At 37.4% G+C, this 17,674-nt stretch overlaps 1 protein-coding gene across 1 annotated transcript in view; it reads right to left on the minus strand.

Moving 5' to 3' along the window:
• ppm1f (protein phosphatase, Mg2+/Mn2+ dependent, 1F) overlaps window positions 1–11,438 on the minus strand; it is a 75,761-nt gene extending 64,323 nt beyond the window's left edge. Inside the window, exon 1 of the mRNA XM_059983215.1 lies at window positions 11,167–11,438. Coding sequence (XP_059839198.1) covers window positions 11,167–11,363 — 197 coding nt within the window. The 5' untranslated portion in view covers window positions 11,364–11,438. The remainder of the gene's footprint in view (window positions 1–11,166) is intronic.
• Between the last annotated feature and the right edge of the window lie 6,236 nt (window positions 11,439–17,674).

Raw genomic sequence — 17,674 nt, forward strand, 5'->3', positions numbered from 1 at the left:
TTTTGCTCAACTTTTAAAAGAAGCGTTTCCGATGATTTTCCCGAATAACCCCCCTTTATTGGATCTGGCACATAGAATTTGGCGTCGATCACCGAGTGTTACAGACAAACCTTCGGTGGTAATTGTCCGGTTCTATTATGTACATGACAAAGAACAACTTATAAGAGCAGCACATCGGGCAGGAATGATTAAATTCAAAGAATTTTGCTTCCGCCTGGTCGAAGACTTTAGCCCTGACCTTTTAAAAAGAAGGCTTCTTTTTAAACCGTTGATGGCTGAATGTTATGAGAAAAATCTGAAACCTGCGCTCCTATACCCTGCAAAGCTTCGAATATCTCCGTCGAATGCTCCACGACAGATTTTCATTTCAACTTCAGAAGCGAGAAAATATCTGGAGGAGAACTTCCCTACTGCTACAGACACCGGTCTCTAATAAATGAATGATTCTGATCGTGTAAGATGGTTCTCGATCTCTTAAACCTGAATTAAAATCTGGTTATTGGTGTAGGTTCATCCTATACTTTATACTTAAGTTAAAGTGTGTTTTCGTCATATTAATTGTTTTGCCTTATACACTTTAACCATTTAACTACATACTTGTCCATTAACTTTGTTCCTTCGAAGGTATATTTTTAATTCTTTGAAGGTGAATTTTTCTTTGATTAAGATGGTGGTTTTGTGAAAAAGATTTTTGGTTTTGCTTAAGATGGCGCTTTTTTTTCTTTCTTTCGTCTCTTTCCTACAATGCATCGCTTATCATAGCTTAAATATTTTTTGTTTTGTCTGGGCTAGAGCCCGATTTATAATTTTTTTTTAGTGATTATATTCTTATTTTTTTTTACAACTAACTATACTTAGAAATATGGTTTTTATTATAGCGATTTTAATTTTTAAAGTTGGGGTGATTCTTTTATATATATCCTTTATATATGGAGTGTTCTTCAGCTGACATGGGGGTAGGATTAGTCTTACTTTTTCCCTTTTTAAGTCATATTTTGGCTTTTTCTCTTTCTCTTGGGGGGTGGGGGATGGTCTGTTTTCTAATTCTATTTTTTTGCACCAGTTTGTGTTAGTTTTTTTTATTTGGGCTGTTTTTGAACTTCAAATATGTCTGTGTTGTCGTCACTTCTGGGTCTTCTCATTACTTTTCTTCCTCTTCCGGGTGCATGAGTTTATAAGTTGGTTAACCCTTTCTATACCAAAGGGTTGATTTTAGAATTATGGCTCAGACCATTAATTTTGTGTCTTGGAATACTAATGGTTTAAATCATCCAATTAAACGAAAGAAGATTTTCAAAGTATTCCAAAGACTTAATGCTCATATCATTTTTGTACAAGAAACTCATGTGAGGAAGGAGGACAAATTTTGTTTTTTTTAGATTTTGGCGGGGTCAACAGTATCACGCAAATTCGAATGCTAAAGTAAAAGGAGTTTCCTCTATTTCATTTGTTCAACATGATATTTTTTCGGATCCGAATGGCAGATTTTTGTTAATTACAGGGTTACTTTGTAATAAAAAGGTTGCTTTGGTTAATGTTTATGCTCCAAATGTGGATTGTCTTGACTTTTTTAAGTCTTTATTTACCTCTTTACCCAATCTAAATGAATATGTTAATAATGGGTGGTGACTTTAATTGTTGTTTAAATCCTCTGATGGATAAATCTTTATCTACTCAGACTTTACCTAATAAGTCGGCCACTTGTATTAACTCTTTTTTGACTGACAATGGAGTTTTTGATATTTGGAGATTCCGGCATCCTAAAGACAAAGAGTTTTCTTTTTTCTCACATGTTTATCACTCTTATTCGAGAATTGATTATTTTTTTGCAGACTCTTGTTTTATTCCATTGGTAATCGGTTGTAACTATGATATTTTAGCTATCTCTGATCATGCTCCATTATTACTTTCTATGAAATTTATGGATATAGCTTCTAATGCTAGACAATGGCGATTCGACTCTACCTTGTTGCAAGACTCTGACTTTATAAAATTTATGGAGGAGCAGATTGACTTATTCTTTTCAACTAATTCTACAGATGATATTTCCTGCGGAACACTTTGGGACACTTTTAAAGCGTATATATGTGGACAGATTATTTCTTATTCTGTTGGTTTGAGGAAACATACTAGGATGGAAACTCTTTTATTGGTTGATAAAATTAAAGAGATTGATAAGAAATATTCGATTGCTCCTAGTAAGGAGCTTTACAAACAAAGGGTTGAACTTCAAATGGAACATAGTTTATTACTTACATCCTCGATTGAAAATCAATTAATGAAAACTAAATCTGATTTTTATATACATAGTGATAAATCTGGTAAACTGTTAGCTAGTCAATTGAAGAATGCTTTGGTTAAACGTCAAATCACTAAGATTGGTCAGCAGAATGGGAATCTGACAGTTAATCATGATGAGATAAATAAGGCATTTCAAGACTTCTATACCTCCCTGTATCAATCTGAATTCCTTCAAGATCATAATACCATGTCTGATTTTCTTGGGAAATTAAATTTTCCAAGATTATCATCTGATGATCTTTTGATATTGGATACTCCTATTACGGATGTAGAAATTAAAGGGGCTATTTCCTCAATGAATTCTGGGAAAGCACCGGGTCCAGATGGTTATACAGTTGAATTTTTAAAAAATTTTTCCGCTACTCTTTTCCCTTGGTTAGGTAAGGTTTTTGAGGAAGCCATTAGATTGGGGAATTTGCCACAATCCTTTTATAGAGCTTCCATTTCTCTAATATTGAAGAAAGATAAAGACCCTACTGACTGTGCTTCTTACAGACCTATATCTTTATTGAATGTAGACTCCAAGATTTTTTCCAAGTTACTGGCATCCAGATTGGAGAAGGTATTACCCAAAATTATTTCAGATGATCAAACCGGTTTTATTAAAAATTGTTATTCTTTTTTTAACATTAGGAGATTGTTGAATATTGTTTATACTCCTTCACATGGCACTTCAGAATGCAAGATTTCATTAGATGCGGAGAAAGCATTTGATAGAGTTGAATGGCCTTACTTATTTATTGTGTTGGAGAAGTTTAATTTTAGTCTGATATTTATATCATGGATTAAACTGATTTATCATACTCCAGTAGCCTCAGTGTTTACCAATAATCAAAGATCTCCCTTTTTTCGCCATTTCGGGGCACTAGACAAGGATGTCCTTAGTCCATTACTATTTAACATTGCCTTAGAACCTTTGGCAATTGCCATCAGACAATCACAGGATATTTTGGGTATTAATCGTGGGACAGATATTCATAAGTTATCTTTGTATGCAGATGATTTATTACTATTCATTTCTAACCCGGAGAAATCCATCCCAGCAGTTTTATCATTATTGGCTCAATTTAGTGAGTTTTCTGGGTATAAGTTAAATCTTAATAAAAGTGAATTGTTTCCTCTGAATAAACGGGTCCCAATTTATGGAAATTTACCTTTTAAATTAGTTAATGATTCTTTTACTTATTTAGGGATCAAAATCACAAAAAACCATAAAAATTTATTTAGATTTAATTTTTTACCCTTAATTGATCAGATTAAAGGTTTGTTTTCTAAGTGGTCACCTTTATCTTTATCCCTAATAGGTAGGATTAATGCTATTAAGATGGTTATTTTACCTAAGTTTTTATATATTTTTCTAGCGATACCAATTTTTATCCCGAAATCTTTTTTTACTAATGTTGACTCTAAAATTTCTTCATATATATGGCAGAATAAAAATCCCAGGTTAGGTAAAATATATTTACAGAAGACAAAAAAGGAAGGCCGGTTAGCATTACCTAATTTCAGATTTTACTATTGGGCAGTTAATATTAGATATTTGTTATGTTGGTTGAAAGATGTGGGTGGATCTTTCAGCCCTTGTTGGGTCAGTTTAGAAACTAAATCGGTATCAGCTAATGCTCTGGGTTCTATTTTAGGGACTTCTCTCCCTTTTGCTCTTTCTAAATTGCCAAAACGAATTGACAACCCGATAGTTAAACATACTTTGCGTATATGGTTTCAATTTCGGAGATTTTTTGGGTGGACTCAATTCGTTTTAAATAGTCCTATTGTATCTAATTGTTTTTCCCACCCTTCCATTATAGATCAAGCTTATTTGGCTTGGAAAACTAAGGGATTACTAAGATTTTCTGATTTATTTTTAGACAATTGTTTCATGTCTTTTGAGCAATTATGCAACAAATATAACTTGCCTAGATTTCATTTTTTTAGATATTTACAGATTAGACATTTTTTAAGTTCTGTACTCCCTATGTTTCCAAATTTTGTGCCTTCAGATATTTTGGAGAGTTTATTTGAATTAGACCCTTTTCAAAAAGGGCTTATTTCAAAACTTTATAATATAATTATGAAGATACGTTCAGAGCCTCTTTATAAGACTAAAAAGGATTGGGAAAGAGAGCTTAGTCTTAGTATTTCTAGTGAGAATTGGGATAGAATTCTTCAATTAGTTAATACATCATCGTTATGTGCCAAACATTCATTAATACAATTTAAGGTCGTACATAGGGCCCATATGTCCAAGGATACATTAGCTCATTTTTACTCTCATATTAGTCCTATTTGTGATAGATATCATTCTGAAATTGCATTTTTAACTCATATGTTTTGATCTTGTTCATTTTTGGAGAAATATTGGAAAGATATTTTTGATATTATTTCTGCGGTTTTGAATATTGATTTACAACCTCATCCTATTACTGCAATTTTTGGTTTACCAATGTTAGACATTTATCTTCTTCTGCCCGTCGAATGATTGCATTTCTAACTCTGATGGCTAGAAGATCTATATTGTTGAATTGGAAGGAAATTTATCCTCCCACTGTATTTAATTGGTTCTCTCAAACTATGTTATGTTTAAATTTAGAAAAAATTAGAAGTGGTACTTTTGAGACTTCTATTAAATTTGAAAAGTTATGGAGACCATTTATTCAACATTTTCATATGATGTAATATGACCCTGTGCCAAGTTCATTTGATTTCCCAGCTTTTAGCTTATGATGTAATATGTTGGGAGGACCAGACGTGACGGCATTGATGAATATTTATTTTTGTGAGATATTATAAACAGCCCCCTTTTTTTTCTCTCTCTTTTTTTTGTTTCTTTTTTCTTCTATATTAGTTATCAGTTATTAGATTAGATTAGCTAGTTTTGCATTATATATTTTTTTTCTTTTTTTTTCTGTTTTCTTTATATCATATATTACAAAATATTTAGACTTACCATGCTCATACATATATTGTATGGCTTATGTCTTGGTAAACTCATTTATATTGTAACTATTATGTATGTTTTTTTCATATGTAATGGAATTTGTATGTTGGTAATTTCTTTATCAATATATCATTTGTATTCTGTCCATATTACTAATATTAATAAAAAGATTTAGAAAGAGAGACATATTAGGAGAATGGACAAGAAGTAGCAGATGGAATAGAGTCGGGAAGTGTATAGTCACGCACTTTGGTAGAAGAAATGAAAGGGCTGACTGTTTCCTAAGTAAAGAGAAAACACACACAGAAATGAGGCACAAAGGGACAGAAGTCCTTGTGCAGGATTCCCCAAAGGTTGAGTCTGTGGTGAGGAAGGCAAATACAATGTTGAGACTTAATGAAGCACTGGTGGGGCCTCACTTGGAGTATTGTAAGCTATTTTGGGCCCCTGTGTTGAAATTGTCGAGGGTTCAAAGCAGACTTAAAAAAAGGATTCCAGGATTGAATGGCTTGTCATATAAAGAGCATTTGATGGCCCAGAGTGGATGTGGAGAGGATGTTTCCTATGAAGGGACAGTCTTAATACCAGAGGATAGAGCCTCAGAATAGTCTGTTTAAAATGGAGATGAAGAGTAATTTCTTTAGCCAGGGAGTTTCAAATTGTGGAAATCTTTACCACAGGCAGCTGTGGAGGCCACGTTTTAATGTACATTTAAGGCAAAGGTTGATTGATTCTTGATTGGTCAGGCCATGAAGGGATACAGGGAGAAAAGGCAGGAAATTGGGGTTTAGAGGAAAATTGGATTAGCCATGAATAAATGGCAGAGCAGACTCGATGGGTCAAATGGCCTAATTCTGTTCCTATATCTTATGGTCTTATTTAGACAAGATTGAGCAGTGGTCAGATGGGTAACAAATGCCGTGTAACATGGATGAAAATGAAATTCATACACATTGGTTTTAAAAAGTCAATTACTATATAAATGATGATAGATTAGAAAACAGAATTCAACCAGTTGTCCTGAGTAAGCATTCAGGTGCAGCAAATAATTACAAAGGCAATTGTTACATGAACTTAAATTGCAAGACAACTTGGAAAGAGTAACAAGGATGCTTTGCTACAATAACACAAAATCTTACTGAAACCACCCACATTGGAGTTTTGGTCCCCCTATTCAAGGGAGGATAAGGAGAACCTATAAGGGAGTTTAACTAGAGTGATTCCTAAGATGGTAGGACTGATGTGGAATGCATAACCAGAGGTCCCAGCTTCAGGATACAGGGTATGACATTTTGAAATGAGATCAGGAGAAATTTCTCTACCACAGAAGGCATTTAAGATCAAATCATATTCAAAGAGGTATAAATACTTCTTAATCTAAAGAGATCGATAGTATAAAGTGCAAGCAGATACAGGGTTCTGAACTGATTAGCCATTGAATAGCAGAACTGTCATAAAGGACTAAATGGCCCTCTGCTTAATTCTATTCACTAACTGATAAATATACTCCTATAGCAAGTAGCTTAAGACACCAATGTAATCAACTAAATAAATAGTTGCCTTCCAAATACTTTTGCAGATTACTTACTGCAGTTTCCCATGTCCTTCTTCCTACCAAACTCTGAAAATGGAAGACCTACCAGTTACATAAAGTTTCATTTCCATATCTGCAGGACCAACAGGTGATCTCTCCTCTTCTAAGAGATGTACCTCAATCGTAGTGAAAGGTTGCTTAACTGCAAGGACGTATGCAATAAACAGTTCATTATTTCTCCCCCTCAGGAAGTTGCTAGCTCCCATTATCTTCAGCTTCAGTTTTCAAAACTCAAGCCTAAAATCCCCACTGTTTAAAAAACCCTAAATTCTGAAAAAAAAATTATCTGTGTTGTAACAAACAAGAATCAAAGACTTATTATCAACAGTTGCAAACTGCCAAACTGGGGAGACAACTCAAGTTTAGAGGACGTAATTAAGTACTCATAGATATATAAATAACTTAACAGAAAGACAAGCTAATCTTTAAGGTACAATGCATTGTACAGACAAAACATGTTGAACACTGTGAGCAAACAAAATAAAAATAAACTTTAGAATTAAGCAATACATGGTCGTGCTTGTTATATCTGCGCCAGCTCTTTCGAGCCACTCGATGCCCCTTTACCTCACAGAGGCTCAGCATCATCTGCCCATATTTCCCTCCTGACCACATCAGGCTACTCTGTCACTGACTTCAGCTTTTTACATCTTTCCTGCATAGCCTTCACATTCAGCATCCCAAAATTATATCATTCGCTTCTACGTTCTCCCTTGATCCGCAAATAGGATTGTTCCCACAGACTCATTATTTCCAGCTGTTCTTGTCCAACCTGATTTCTTCATACCTAAACTATTGTTCCCCTCCACACCCTCCCCACCCATGTCCAATCTCTTTCCATTGACTTATTTTAATTTTTTTATTAATTATTGAAGATAAACAAAAAAGATACATTAAGTCAATATATCATTATGTACAATAAGGACTTAAATTAGCAAATAACTGATTAACAATGTTAAGCAATATATCAATAATAATAAGAGAAAATAAAGAGTTAAGATTTTTTTTGGAAGAAAAAGGAGGAAAAACCCCCTACTAACTGAAAAAAAACAAAAAACCCAGTGGGAGCACAACCCCAGAGCTATGCATAATACAAGCTTTCATTAAAAAAACATCAATCCTCCAACTCAAATCCACTTAAAGAAAAATCAGAAGGAAACCATATTAATTAACTCAAATCAGATGATAGTAGTGGTCAAATGAACTCCACCTTTTCTCAAAATCAAATCGAGGATCAAAAGTTTGACTTCTGATTTTCTCTAAACTAAGACATAGCATCACCTGGGAAAACCATTATATCAAATTAGGAGCAGAAGCATCTTTCCATTTCAACAAAATAGCTCTTCTGGCCAATAATGTAACAAATGCAATTACATGTTGGTCTGATGGAGAAATACCATGAATATATTGAGGGATTATACCAAATAAAACTGTCAATTTCTTAGGTTGTAAATTAATTTTTAAAACTTTAGAAATTGTAGAGAAAATAGACTTCCAAAAATATTTCAGTACACAACACGACCAAAACATATGTGTCAATGTGACTGTCTTGGTTTTACATCTGTCACACTGACCATCAACATTATGAAACATTTCCATTGCCATCTGCAACACCCGTATCTTCAGTTTTCTGTTTCGATAGCTGCATCCCAAAAAATGGTTTGTGGACCCTTTCATTGAACATAAAATCAATCAATGTCCCAACCACCTAGTTGAACTTATTTCTTAACTGGGATGGCATGGTAACGCAGCGGTTAGCGTAACACTGTTACACAGCAGTGATTAGGAAGGCTAAAAGAACGTTGGGGTATATAATGCCCTCAGTGGAGTTCAAGTCTAGAGATGTTCTCCTAAAGCTGTATAATGTGTTTGAGGCCGCACCATGAATACTGCGTACAATTTTCGTCTCCATATTTTGTGAGGGATGTGAAGGCACTGAAGAGAGTTCAGAGAAGGGTGACAAGACTAATCCTGGGTCTACAGGGTATGAGCTATGAAGAAAGACTGAAAGAATTTAATCTTTTTAGCCTAAGCAGATGCAGAATGAGAGGAGACATGATAGAAGTGGTCAAAATCATTAAGGGTACAAGTAAGGTGGATGCCAGCTGCTACTTCAAAATTAATCCATCAATGAGGACACGGAGACTGGTTAAAGGGAAGTGTCAGACTAACATCAGGAAGCATTTCTTTACACAGCGAGTTGTGGACACATGAAACAAACTACCCAGTTGTGTGTTTGAGAGTAGTGCCTTAGAGACTTTCAAATCTAAACTTGATAGTTGTTTCAACACACTATGTGAATTGGAATTTGGCAAGCATTGGTGGGCCAAATGGCTTGTTCCTGTCAAAAACTTTCCACTGTTCTAATTATAGCACCAGCTACTGGCAGTTATTTCTTGCTGCTCTCTGTAAGGAGCATGTACCTACTCCCCATGACATAGTGGGTTTCCTCCAGGTACTCTGGTTTCCTCCCACATTCCAAAACCATACAAGTTAGTAGGTTAATTGGTCACATGGGTTTAGTTGGGCAGCATGGGCTCACTGGGCTGGAAGGACCAGCTACAGTGCTGTATCTGTATATAAACTAAAATAGAACTCTATTCATTTTCTTCAAGTTCAATGTATAACTGTAGAAACTTGCATGAGTCCAAGCCACAAGTCTGCTTGTCAAATACATGATGAACCCTTATCCCAATTTGCTTTCTCAAAGACTGACGAGTGTTGTTGCTGTTCAGTTCTCAATAGATTTCAAGTTTCACTTTTGCTAGAAATTTCCATTCTGCTCCCTGAAAAGGATCTACCCTGACCTTTCTTTTTCTTAACCTCTAGTTCCATCTCAGGTGACAGATTGGCATCCAATATCCATTATCAGTCCACAGATTCCCAATTCTATCTCCATTATACCTTCTCCCATGCTGCTTCCCAAAAGGACTCCATTCCATTCTCTTAGATTCTCCAGCTGATTCTGATAGCACAGCTTTCAACAGCAGTACTTCCAAGAGATATGACGACTTGAGACAACACTAACAGAACTCCTGAAAGTCTTCCATTTCCTGCACCCCTCTTAACCTCTCTTCTCAGAGGATGGATAGGGTCTACTTCTCTCCACTTTATTAGCCTCTAAATTCAATGGATCATTCTCTGCCATTTCCATTACTCAAAATGAGATGCCACCATCAGACCTGCTCTTCCCATATTCCAGAGACATATTTCCCTCTTTCTTTCCATTTGTTCTTCTTCTCTAATACCCTCTATACCCTTCTCATACAACCACAGGAGATGCAATTTTACTTCAAGGTCCAAGCAAGTTCTTCTTGCAGAACTCACTTGCTCGGATGCTGCCTGACCAGCTGAGTATTTGCTGCATTTTTTGCTTCAGATTTTCAGCAAATATTATGGCTTAAATCATATTGTTTCAGAAACAATTATTTCTCTCATTTTCATTCATCTCCCCAAAAAGATCAAATATAACAATTTATATTTTGACTATTACAATTCACATTATTCACTTCCCCTATCATTGATTCCACTTTTTGCTGAAATGAAAAGAATATTTGTGTTCTAACTTTCCTCAGTTGTAATGAAAGATGAATCAGAACTGTTAACCAAGTTTCCCTCTACGCAGGGGATTCTTGGGCTGCGGAGTCAGCATTTTCGTGTTTATTTCAGAAACCCGCTCACTTGCTATTTTTTTTAAATAATTTATTCTATTCCCTTTAGAAAGTTTACACTACCCCTCACGCAGGGCACTTCAGATCACAAAACTATGTAAAACAGGTGCCCTCGAACCATGTGTTTTTCTGCCTTGTCACTTTAAATCTCTCTCTCTCTTCGGGGTGAAAACTTAAAAAAAACTGCTGATGTCAGAAATCTGGGGGGAAAATCCACTATGTTGCCTGACTTGCTGAGTACTTTGTCTCTTCTGGTTATTGCCCTTTTAAATTATAACCCTTCCAAAATAGTGTGCGAGTTCGAACACTTAAATTTTTTTGGCAAACTCCTCATGTGTCGCATTTTAGTTCCACATCATCTGCATTGTTTTATGTTTTTTGCGGCATATTCACTTCGCTTCTTTTTATTTAAGTTTAATTTAAGGTTATTGTTATAGTTTAACCGAGTTCTTGTTTGCAAATGCAATGAAGTGATTGGAAATGACACTTGTTAACAGAGGGCCCTTTGCCCCATTCACCTTGGGCGCACACACACATACTTAGCGGTTGTGCAACCTTGTCCATAAATCTGGTTGTTACAGCACACGTGTAGCCTTCAGCCTGCCGTTCCTTCTCAGGCGACGGGGCCAAGGCAACCATGCACCCCGAGGCTGCGCCCTTACCTGTCCTGCAGCAGCTTCAGCCCCATGTCGACGCTCTCTCCCTCCACTTCCTCCCAGCTCAACAATGCGCTCTGCAGCCGCACGGGTAGCGAATCCTCAGGGCCCAGCGGGGCTGGAAACTCCCGCACCAAGGAGTCCAAGACTTGCCGTGTTTCGGCTTCCATCCACGGCTCGCTTTTCTCCCCCGCGGCGCTCATCTCCACCTCATGCCCCGCCGCTGCCAGCGCCGGACTAACCGCCAGCCCGCGCGCTTCCGAACCGCGGGCTCCCGCGGCCGCACATGCGCGTTCCGCGCGCTGGGGTCCCTTCGCAAGCATGCGCACTCCTCGCTGAATCGTCCAGCCTGTGCTGGTTGTTTGCCCCTTCCTGCGCGAGTGAACACTTTAAAACCGATATAAACGTTTGGAGAAAACGCAAACTGAGCTCCATTGCCGGCAATCACTGCGCAGGTGGTGGAGAGATGAAGGTAGTCAAATTATGCAACAAGTTCGAGTGCAGGTCATCGAACAACTAATGCTTGAGACGTTCAACAGTATAGCCAGCACCTCTTTCCACAGAAGGCGTCTGACCAGTTGATACTTCCCGCACTTACTATATCTAATTTAGATTGCCAGCATCTGCAGTGTTTTGAATCATAGTTCATCCACACAAAGTGAAATTTAAGAGACTACTAGACAGGTATATGGAGGAATTTAAGGTGGTGGGGTATATGGGAGGCAGGGTTTAAGGGTCGGCACAACATTGTGGGCCGAAGGGCCTGTAATGTTCTACGTTCTAAAAACACAAGAAGGAGCAGACCGTCAAATAACAGCGTACTGGACTGCTGCCTCAAAAAAATTCCGAATTCCCCGTATCCTTTGGTTCATTTTAATATCCATAAATCAATCAAGATCTATTTTGACAGCTTTCTTCAGGACTGGTGCCTTTCCATGTCCATCTACATTCACAACAAACTAGTAAATTAACTTTATGCCCGTTGTGCAGAAGTCCTGACTAGGAAAGTGATTTTTAATAGTTAATAAATCCTTAATTTGTTAGAAATACCTTTTACTTGACATTGACCGATAATAGTAACTTTAATGTTCGGATACTATTGGGATACATTTTTACTCCTAGCAGTTTATTGCAACCAGCTAAATTCTGACTACATTCATGGTAACAAAAGTCAATCTGCTCCGTATGCTCAAAACAATGTCTGGTGTAGATGGACTTACTCTGATTTAAACAACTTCTACACTGCTTATCAGATACAGTATGAATGGGATAAATAATGTTTTCTTTAAATTCCCCTCTCTGCCTGATTGATGGAGCAATAATGAAAGCAAGACAGTGGCTATATTTCATTAGGAATTTGAGGAAATGTGGTTGGCAACTAAAACACTAGGAAACTTCTACAAATGTACTGTGGAGAGTATCCTGACTGTCTGCATCACTGGGGGGGGGGGGGGGGGGTTGGAATGCTACTACACAAGATTGAAATAAGTTGCAGAAACTTGTAAAACTAGTCAGCTCCATCATGGGTACGAGCCTCTGGAGTATCCAAGACACCTTCAAGGAGCGATGCCTTAGGAAGGTGGCATCCCCACCACCCAGGACATGCCCTCTTCACACTGTTACTGTCGGGAAGGAGTACAGAAGCCTGAAGGCCCACACTCAGTGATTCAGGAACAGCTTCTTCCCCTCTGGCATCTGATACTACTTTATTACTTTTTTTATTTCTGTTATTTTACTCTACTTATTTTAACTTAACTATTTAATATATATTTAGTGTAACTCACTTTTTTCTCTATACTTATTTAATTGTGCTGTTGCAGTAAAGTTGACAAATTTCATGACATATGCTGGTGATACTAAATCTGATTTTGATTCTGAAGTTGAAATACCTAAATGTTAAGCACTAAATTGAAACAATGGGTCCATTTTGTCTTCACACTGTCTCTAGCTGTAAAAAATGCTATATGAAATCAGGAAAGACCATCACAAAGTGTCTGGATCTCCCATGAATATAGGAAATACATTCCATAGTTCCATTTACTGTTCTCAAGTGGCTCAGAGACATCATGTCCAGTCTATACCTTGAGAAGATCCATTATTCAACTCTCAATTCAGACATAAAGTTCCAAAAAGGTGTGGGGACCCTTTCTTGAATATTTTCAGAATTCCCAGCCAGACTAAAGGTTCATCCCTTCTTCCTTTCCTCTAAACATAACTCCCTGACCTTCAGCATTCCCTGATAAAATTCTGTGAACTCAGACATGTAAACATACAACAGTTTATGTGTTAGGAAAATACACCTTCTCTATACCAATGCAGTTCTGTGAGGATAAAGGTTGCGTTTAACCTTTTTTGCTAATGCAATGATGGCTTGGAGATGGGAATTGAAAGGGGTCAGTCGGGGCAGGAAGTCAACCAAAGCATGATTGTACTATGGGTGCATCTCTTTCATAGATGTGAATTGTACATTTGTTACATTCGTTATGTACTGCACAAACCTGTGCTTTCTTGATTTAAAAAACCAATCAAAATATTGCTGAGAAAAAAAAATTATGTTGTGCAGAATGTGGAATTGGGAATTAATGGGTCACTTTCTGGAAAATATACAGTCTTTGTAGCCATGCTATTAATATGCTTAGCCTATTTAAGATTATGCTTGATAGCAACCTCTCTGTTGTGAGCACATATCTGCACTTAGCCTCCACATGTGGGTTTGCACCTAAATTCTGACTCCATGAGACTGACCCTGTTGCCGGTTTGCTACTGCAGCAACCCAACAACACAGTGCAGGTTGTGAGCTATGTCTCAATCTGTGATATCAGATCTCAAGACTCCTTGTCTACAATTCTGATATCTCGCCTCCCTCAAAGGCCTTTTAACTAATTTTAAATTACTGTTGATAATCTCATTTAAAAGAAAACATATTTTACACAAAACAGTTTAAAATACCAGAGAATTGATCACAAAATAAAGGAAAGAAAAGTTAATAGCATTTTCATTAGAAGTTCATGATCACATTGAATACAGTAACTGGTGGCATAAAATGAAACTATGTGGTGCAAAGTGCATGTCTCTTATGGAAATCAGATATTGTAGTGATCAAGAATGGAAGTTAGAGAAAAGCTGCCCTGCAAAGAACACCTCTCTCCAGAATTACCATAAAAAGGCATGTATAACTCTGACCAATGATACAATGATTGATTGCAAAGTCATTGAATATCAAGGTAAAAAAGTGATCCAGCTGCTATGTATTTTTGCCACGCTGGTGTGATGAACTGGGACCTAGGCTTTGGCCTACTCCAGCTGCTCCAGGAGCAGCTCTGCAGACTCTGCATTCTGGTTCAGAATGCTGTTGGCTTGTTTCTATTGGTTACATGATTAGTGCTTTTTTCCCTCTCTTTCTCTGCACATTGGTTTTGTGTCTTTCTTTAAATTCTGGTTTCTTGCTTTGTGGCTGCCTGTTAACAGACAAATCTCAAGGTGTATATTTTTGTACATTATTTGATAATAAATGGGGTTTGAGTCTTATGGCCTTCTCCTACATCTTGATTCAATGTTTGGTCCTGGAGATGGAGAGTCTTCCCTGCTTTTTATTGGCATTGATCTTTATTAGGGCACTTGCTATTACTGCAATTGGAATATTATTGTCACATGTACAAGGTACAGTGAATAACGTCTTGCATACTTTTAATGAAAATTAAATCATTACACTGTGCACTGGGGTAGTACAAGGTAAAATAATAATAGAATGCAAAATGAAGATTACAGCTCCAGAGAATGTGCAGGTAGACAATATTGTGAAGTTCGGATTCGGACCAGGCCATAATTGAATAGCTCTATACAGCTGGGTAGAAGCTATCCTTCAGCTTGGTGATACATGCTTTCAGGTTTCTGTATCTTCTGCAGATATCGTCCAGATAGGATATATCTAGAGTGAATGGAGTTTTTGATTATGCTTTACTGAAGCAGCAAGAATTATACACAGAAGCTGATTTCTGTAATGTGCTGAGCTACATCCACATCTCACTGCAGTTTCTTTCAACTGGTCTCATATAGAGTGATTGCCAAACCAAGCCATTATCGTCCAGATAGGATGCTTTCCACATTTCATCAATAAAAGTTGGTAGAGCCATATCTGGTCTGAAACCTCCTTTGGTCAGGGTTGACCATGGATATTGCATCCTAGCTGTCTAGATACGCAAGCCCAGATAATTATGGCCTACAAGCCCTATCTGCCCAAAGCAACTAGTTTTAAGGTGCCAGTAACCCACCTTTGCCCTTCTCCTGTCAGTAGAAACAGTTCTGGCAGGCTTAGTAGCTAAGCCACACATGAAGGCCAGGAGCTGGACTTGGTTGTCAGAGGCTATTTGAGGCACACACTATTGGGAGCATTTAATAGGTAGTGGGAGCTTGTCCCATTACCACCTCTGGTTGCAACAACCTTAAGGAACCAAAAGCCATATGCTGTCTTAATATTAATTGCAGAATCTGAAATTCCACTCCAAGTTAATGTTTGAACGAAGAGTGCAATAAAGTCAAGTGTGGAGACATGCAAATACAGGACTAAATTTTCAGAGCAAGTTATTTATAATTGCTGCTTGATTTCACATTTGATCCACCTTACTGATGATTGAAAGTATACCAATGAAATGATAACTGGATGATTGTATTTATCCCACTTTCTGTCAACAGAAAAGGCTGGGCAGTTTGTTATATACTATTGGATAAATGCCACTACTCTAGGTGTAATGAAGTTACTTGTCTAGTGTTCCAAATGAATTTAGAGTCATATAACTAGAATGTCATCAAGTTCCATAATCTTTTTTGTGTTCAGCTGTTTCTTGGAATCACATGGGAAGTACTGAATTTAATAGCTTTTGCAATGGTTAGGTTCTCAGTAGTTTGTGATGGCTATAAATATTTGCATACACTTCTGACACATCTTTTGCGCTCAAGTAAAATCATAAACGAGGATTAGGGAAAGAAGCTGCAGAACTTCCTAACTGTTTAAATGTAGCTGATCATTCACAACCAGTGTAAGAGGATTGAAGAACTTCAGTTTGATCTATTGATTGACAACGAAAGTACAATAGCAATATGCTCAACAATAACATTTCAGTAAAATGGGTACAACAGCCTTTTGGTTAAATTACTTAAAAACAAAGATCTAGAGGCTCAACTTTCCCATCATAGAAGCTGAGGAATTTAAACACATTTCTTGAATTAAGAAGCCACTATTACTAATGGTGACCATTAATCTACTAGACACATAAAACTGTGGGTGTACATGGGTAGGTGAGAGGGAGAAACGGGCAACACACATAAGATGCTGGAGGAACTCAGCAGCCCAGGCAGCGTCTATAGGAAAGAGTACGGTTGACTTAGATCTGTTTGGATTTTTTTTCTCCAGTCCTGCCGAAGGGTGTCGGCCCAAAACATCACCTATACTCTTTTCCATAGATGCTGTCTGGCCTGCTGAGTTCCTCCAACATTTTGTGTGTGTTGATTGGATTTCCAGCATCTGCAGGTTTTCTCTTATTTCTGCAGGGGGAAATGGGGTCTGTTTTGCTGTTTCTGTTTTGTTTCTTCATGTGGTATTGTGCTACCAAGCATTGTGGGCATGCTGTGTTGACGAAGAATGTGTGATGACATTTACAGAAGGCCCCCAGCACACTCTCAAGCAGCAAAAACAAAGTTAGGGCTGAAGAGGATACGAAGTTTGAAATGGTTCTTAAACTACTGAGTCTTTCCAGCATTGACATTATTATTTAAGAAGAAAATAATTAACTTCAACTTGATGAAATGCCATGCAAGCCTGTGGCACTAGTAAAGTGCCGTCCAGGAAAAACTTGGCTCAGTGAGTCATCAGGTTTGGCAAGAAGTAACTCTCACAGTTCATTTATTGTCAATTAAAACTAGAAATGTTACTTACCCTGTTGTGAAAGAATCACAAACTAGTTGTTAGACTAGTTTTCACTCCTATGAAGTTTAATAATTGCAATCCGTCTTTATATTACAGAAATAAATGCCTTTAGGACTGTATGTAGGCCTCCGTTAGTCTTGATAGAAAGTTTCCAGGGCGCAAGCCTGGCCAAGGTTTTTTTTAATGGAAGACTGGCAGTTGCCCAAGCTGCAAGGCTCCCCTCTCCATGCAACCGATGTTGTCCAAGGGAAGGGCATTAGGACTAATGCTGGCAAGAAAGATTTGCTCTTAAACAGTGACTTTGATCAAAATTCCATTTGGTATGGTGACTTTCATCTCAGAGTGTCTATTGTTCAGATCTGCTGGTCACCAATGATTCTTTTGCCGTGAAGTTGCAGGAACACTGGTGAGGATCTGAGAGAAAACCTCATGTGGCATTACAGGTGGCATTACTTGTATCAAATAAACTAAACCATCCTAAGAAACTGGAGCAACTGTTGTAAACCTCACACCTCACCCTACCAGCTAAAAGACAAAAGATATAATTAATTCAGACCATAGGAAAAACTAGGAAATAGAATAATAATTAAG

Source organism: Hypanus sabinus, chromosome 10 (assembly GCF_030144855.1).
Source record: "Hypanus sabinus isolate sHypSab1 chromosome 10, sHypSab1.hap1, whole genome shotgun sequence".
NCBI classification, from domain to species: domain Eukaryota; kingdom Metazoa; phylum Chordata; class Chondrichthyes; order Myliobatiformes; family Dasyatidae; genus Hypanus; species Hypanus sabinus.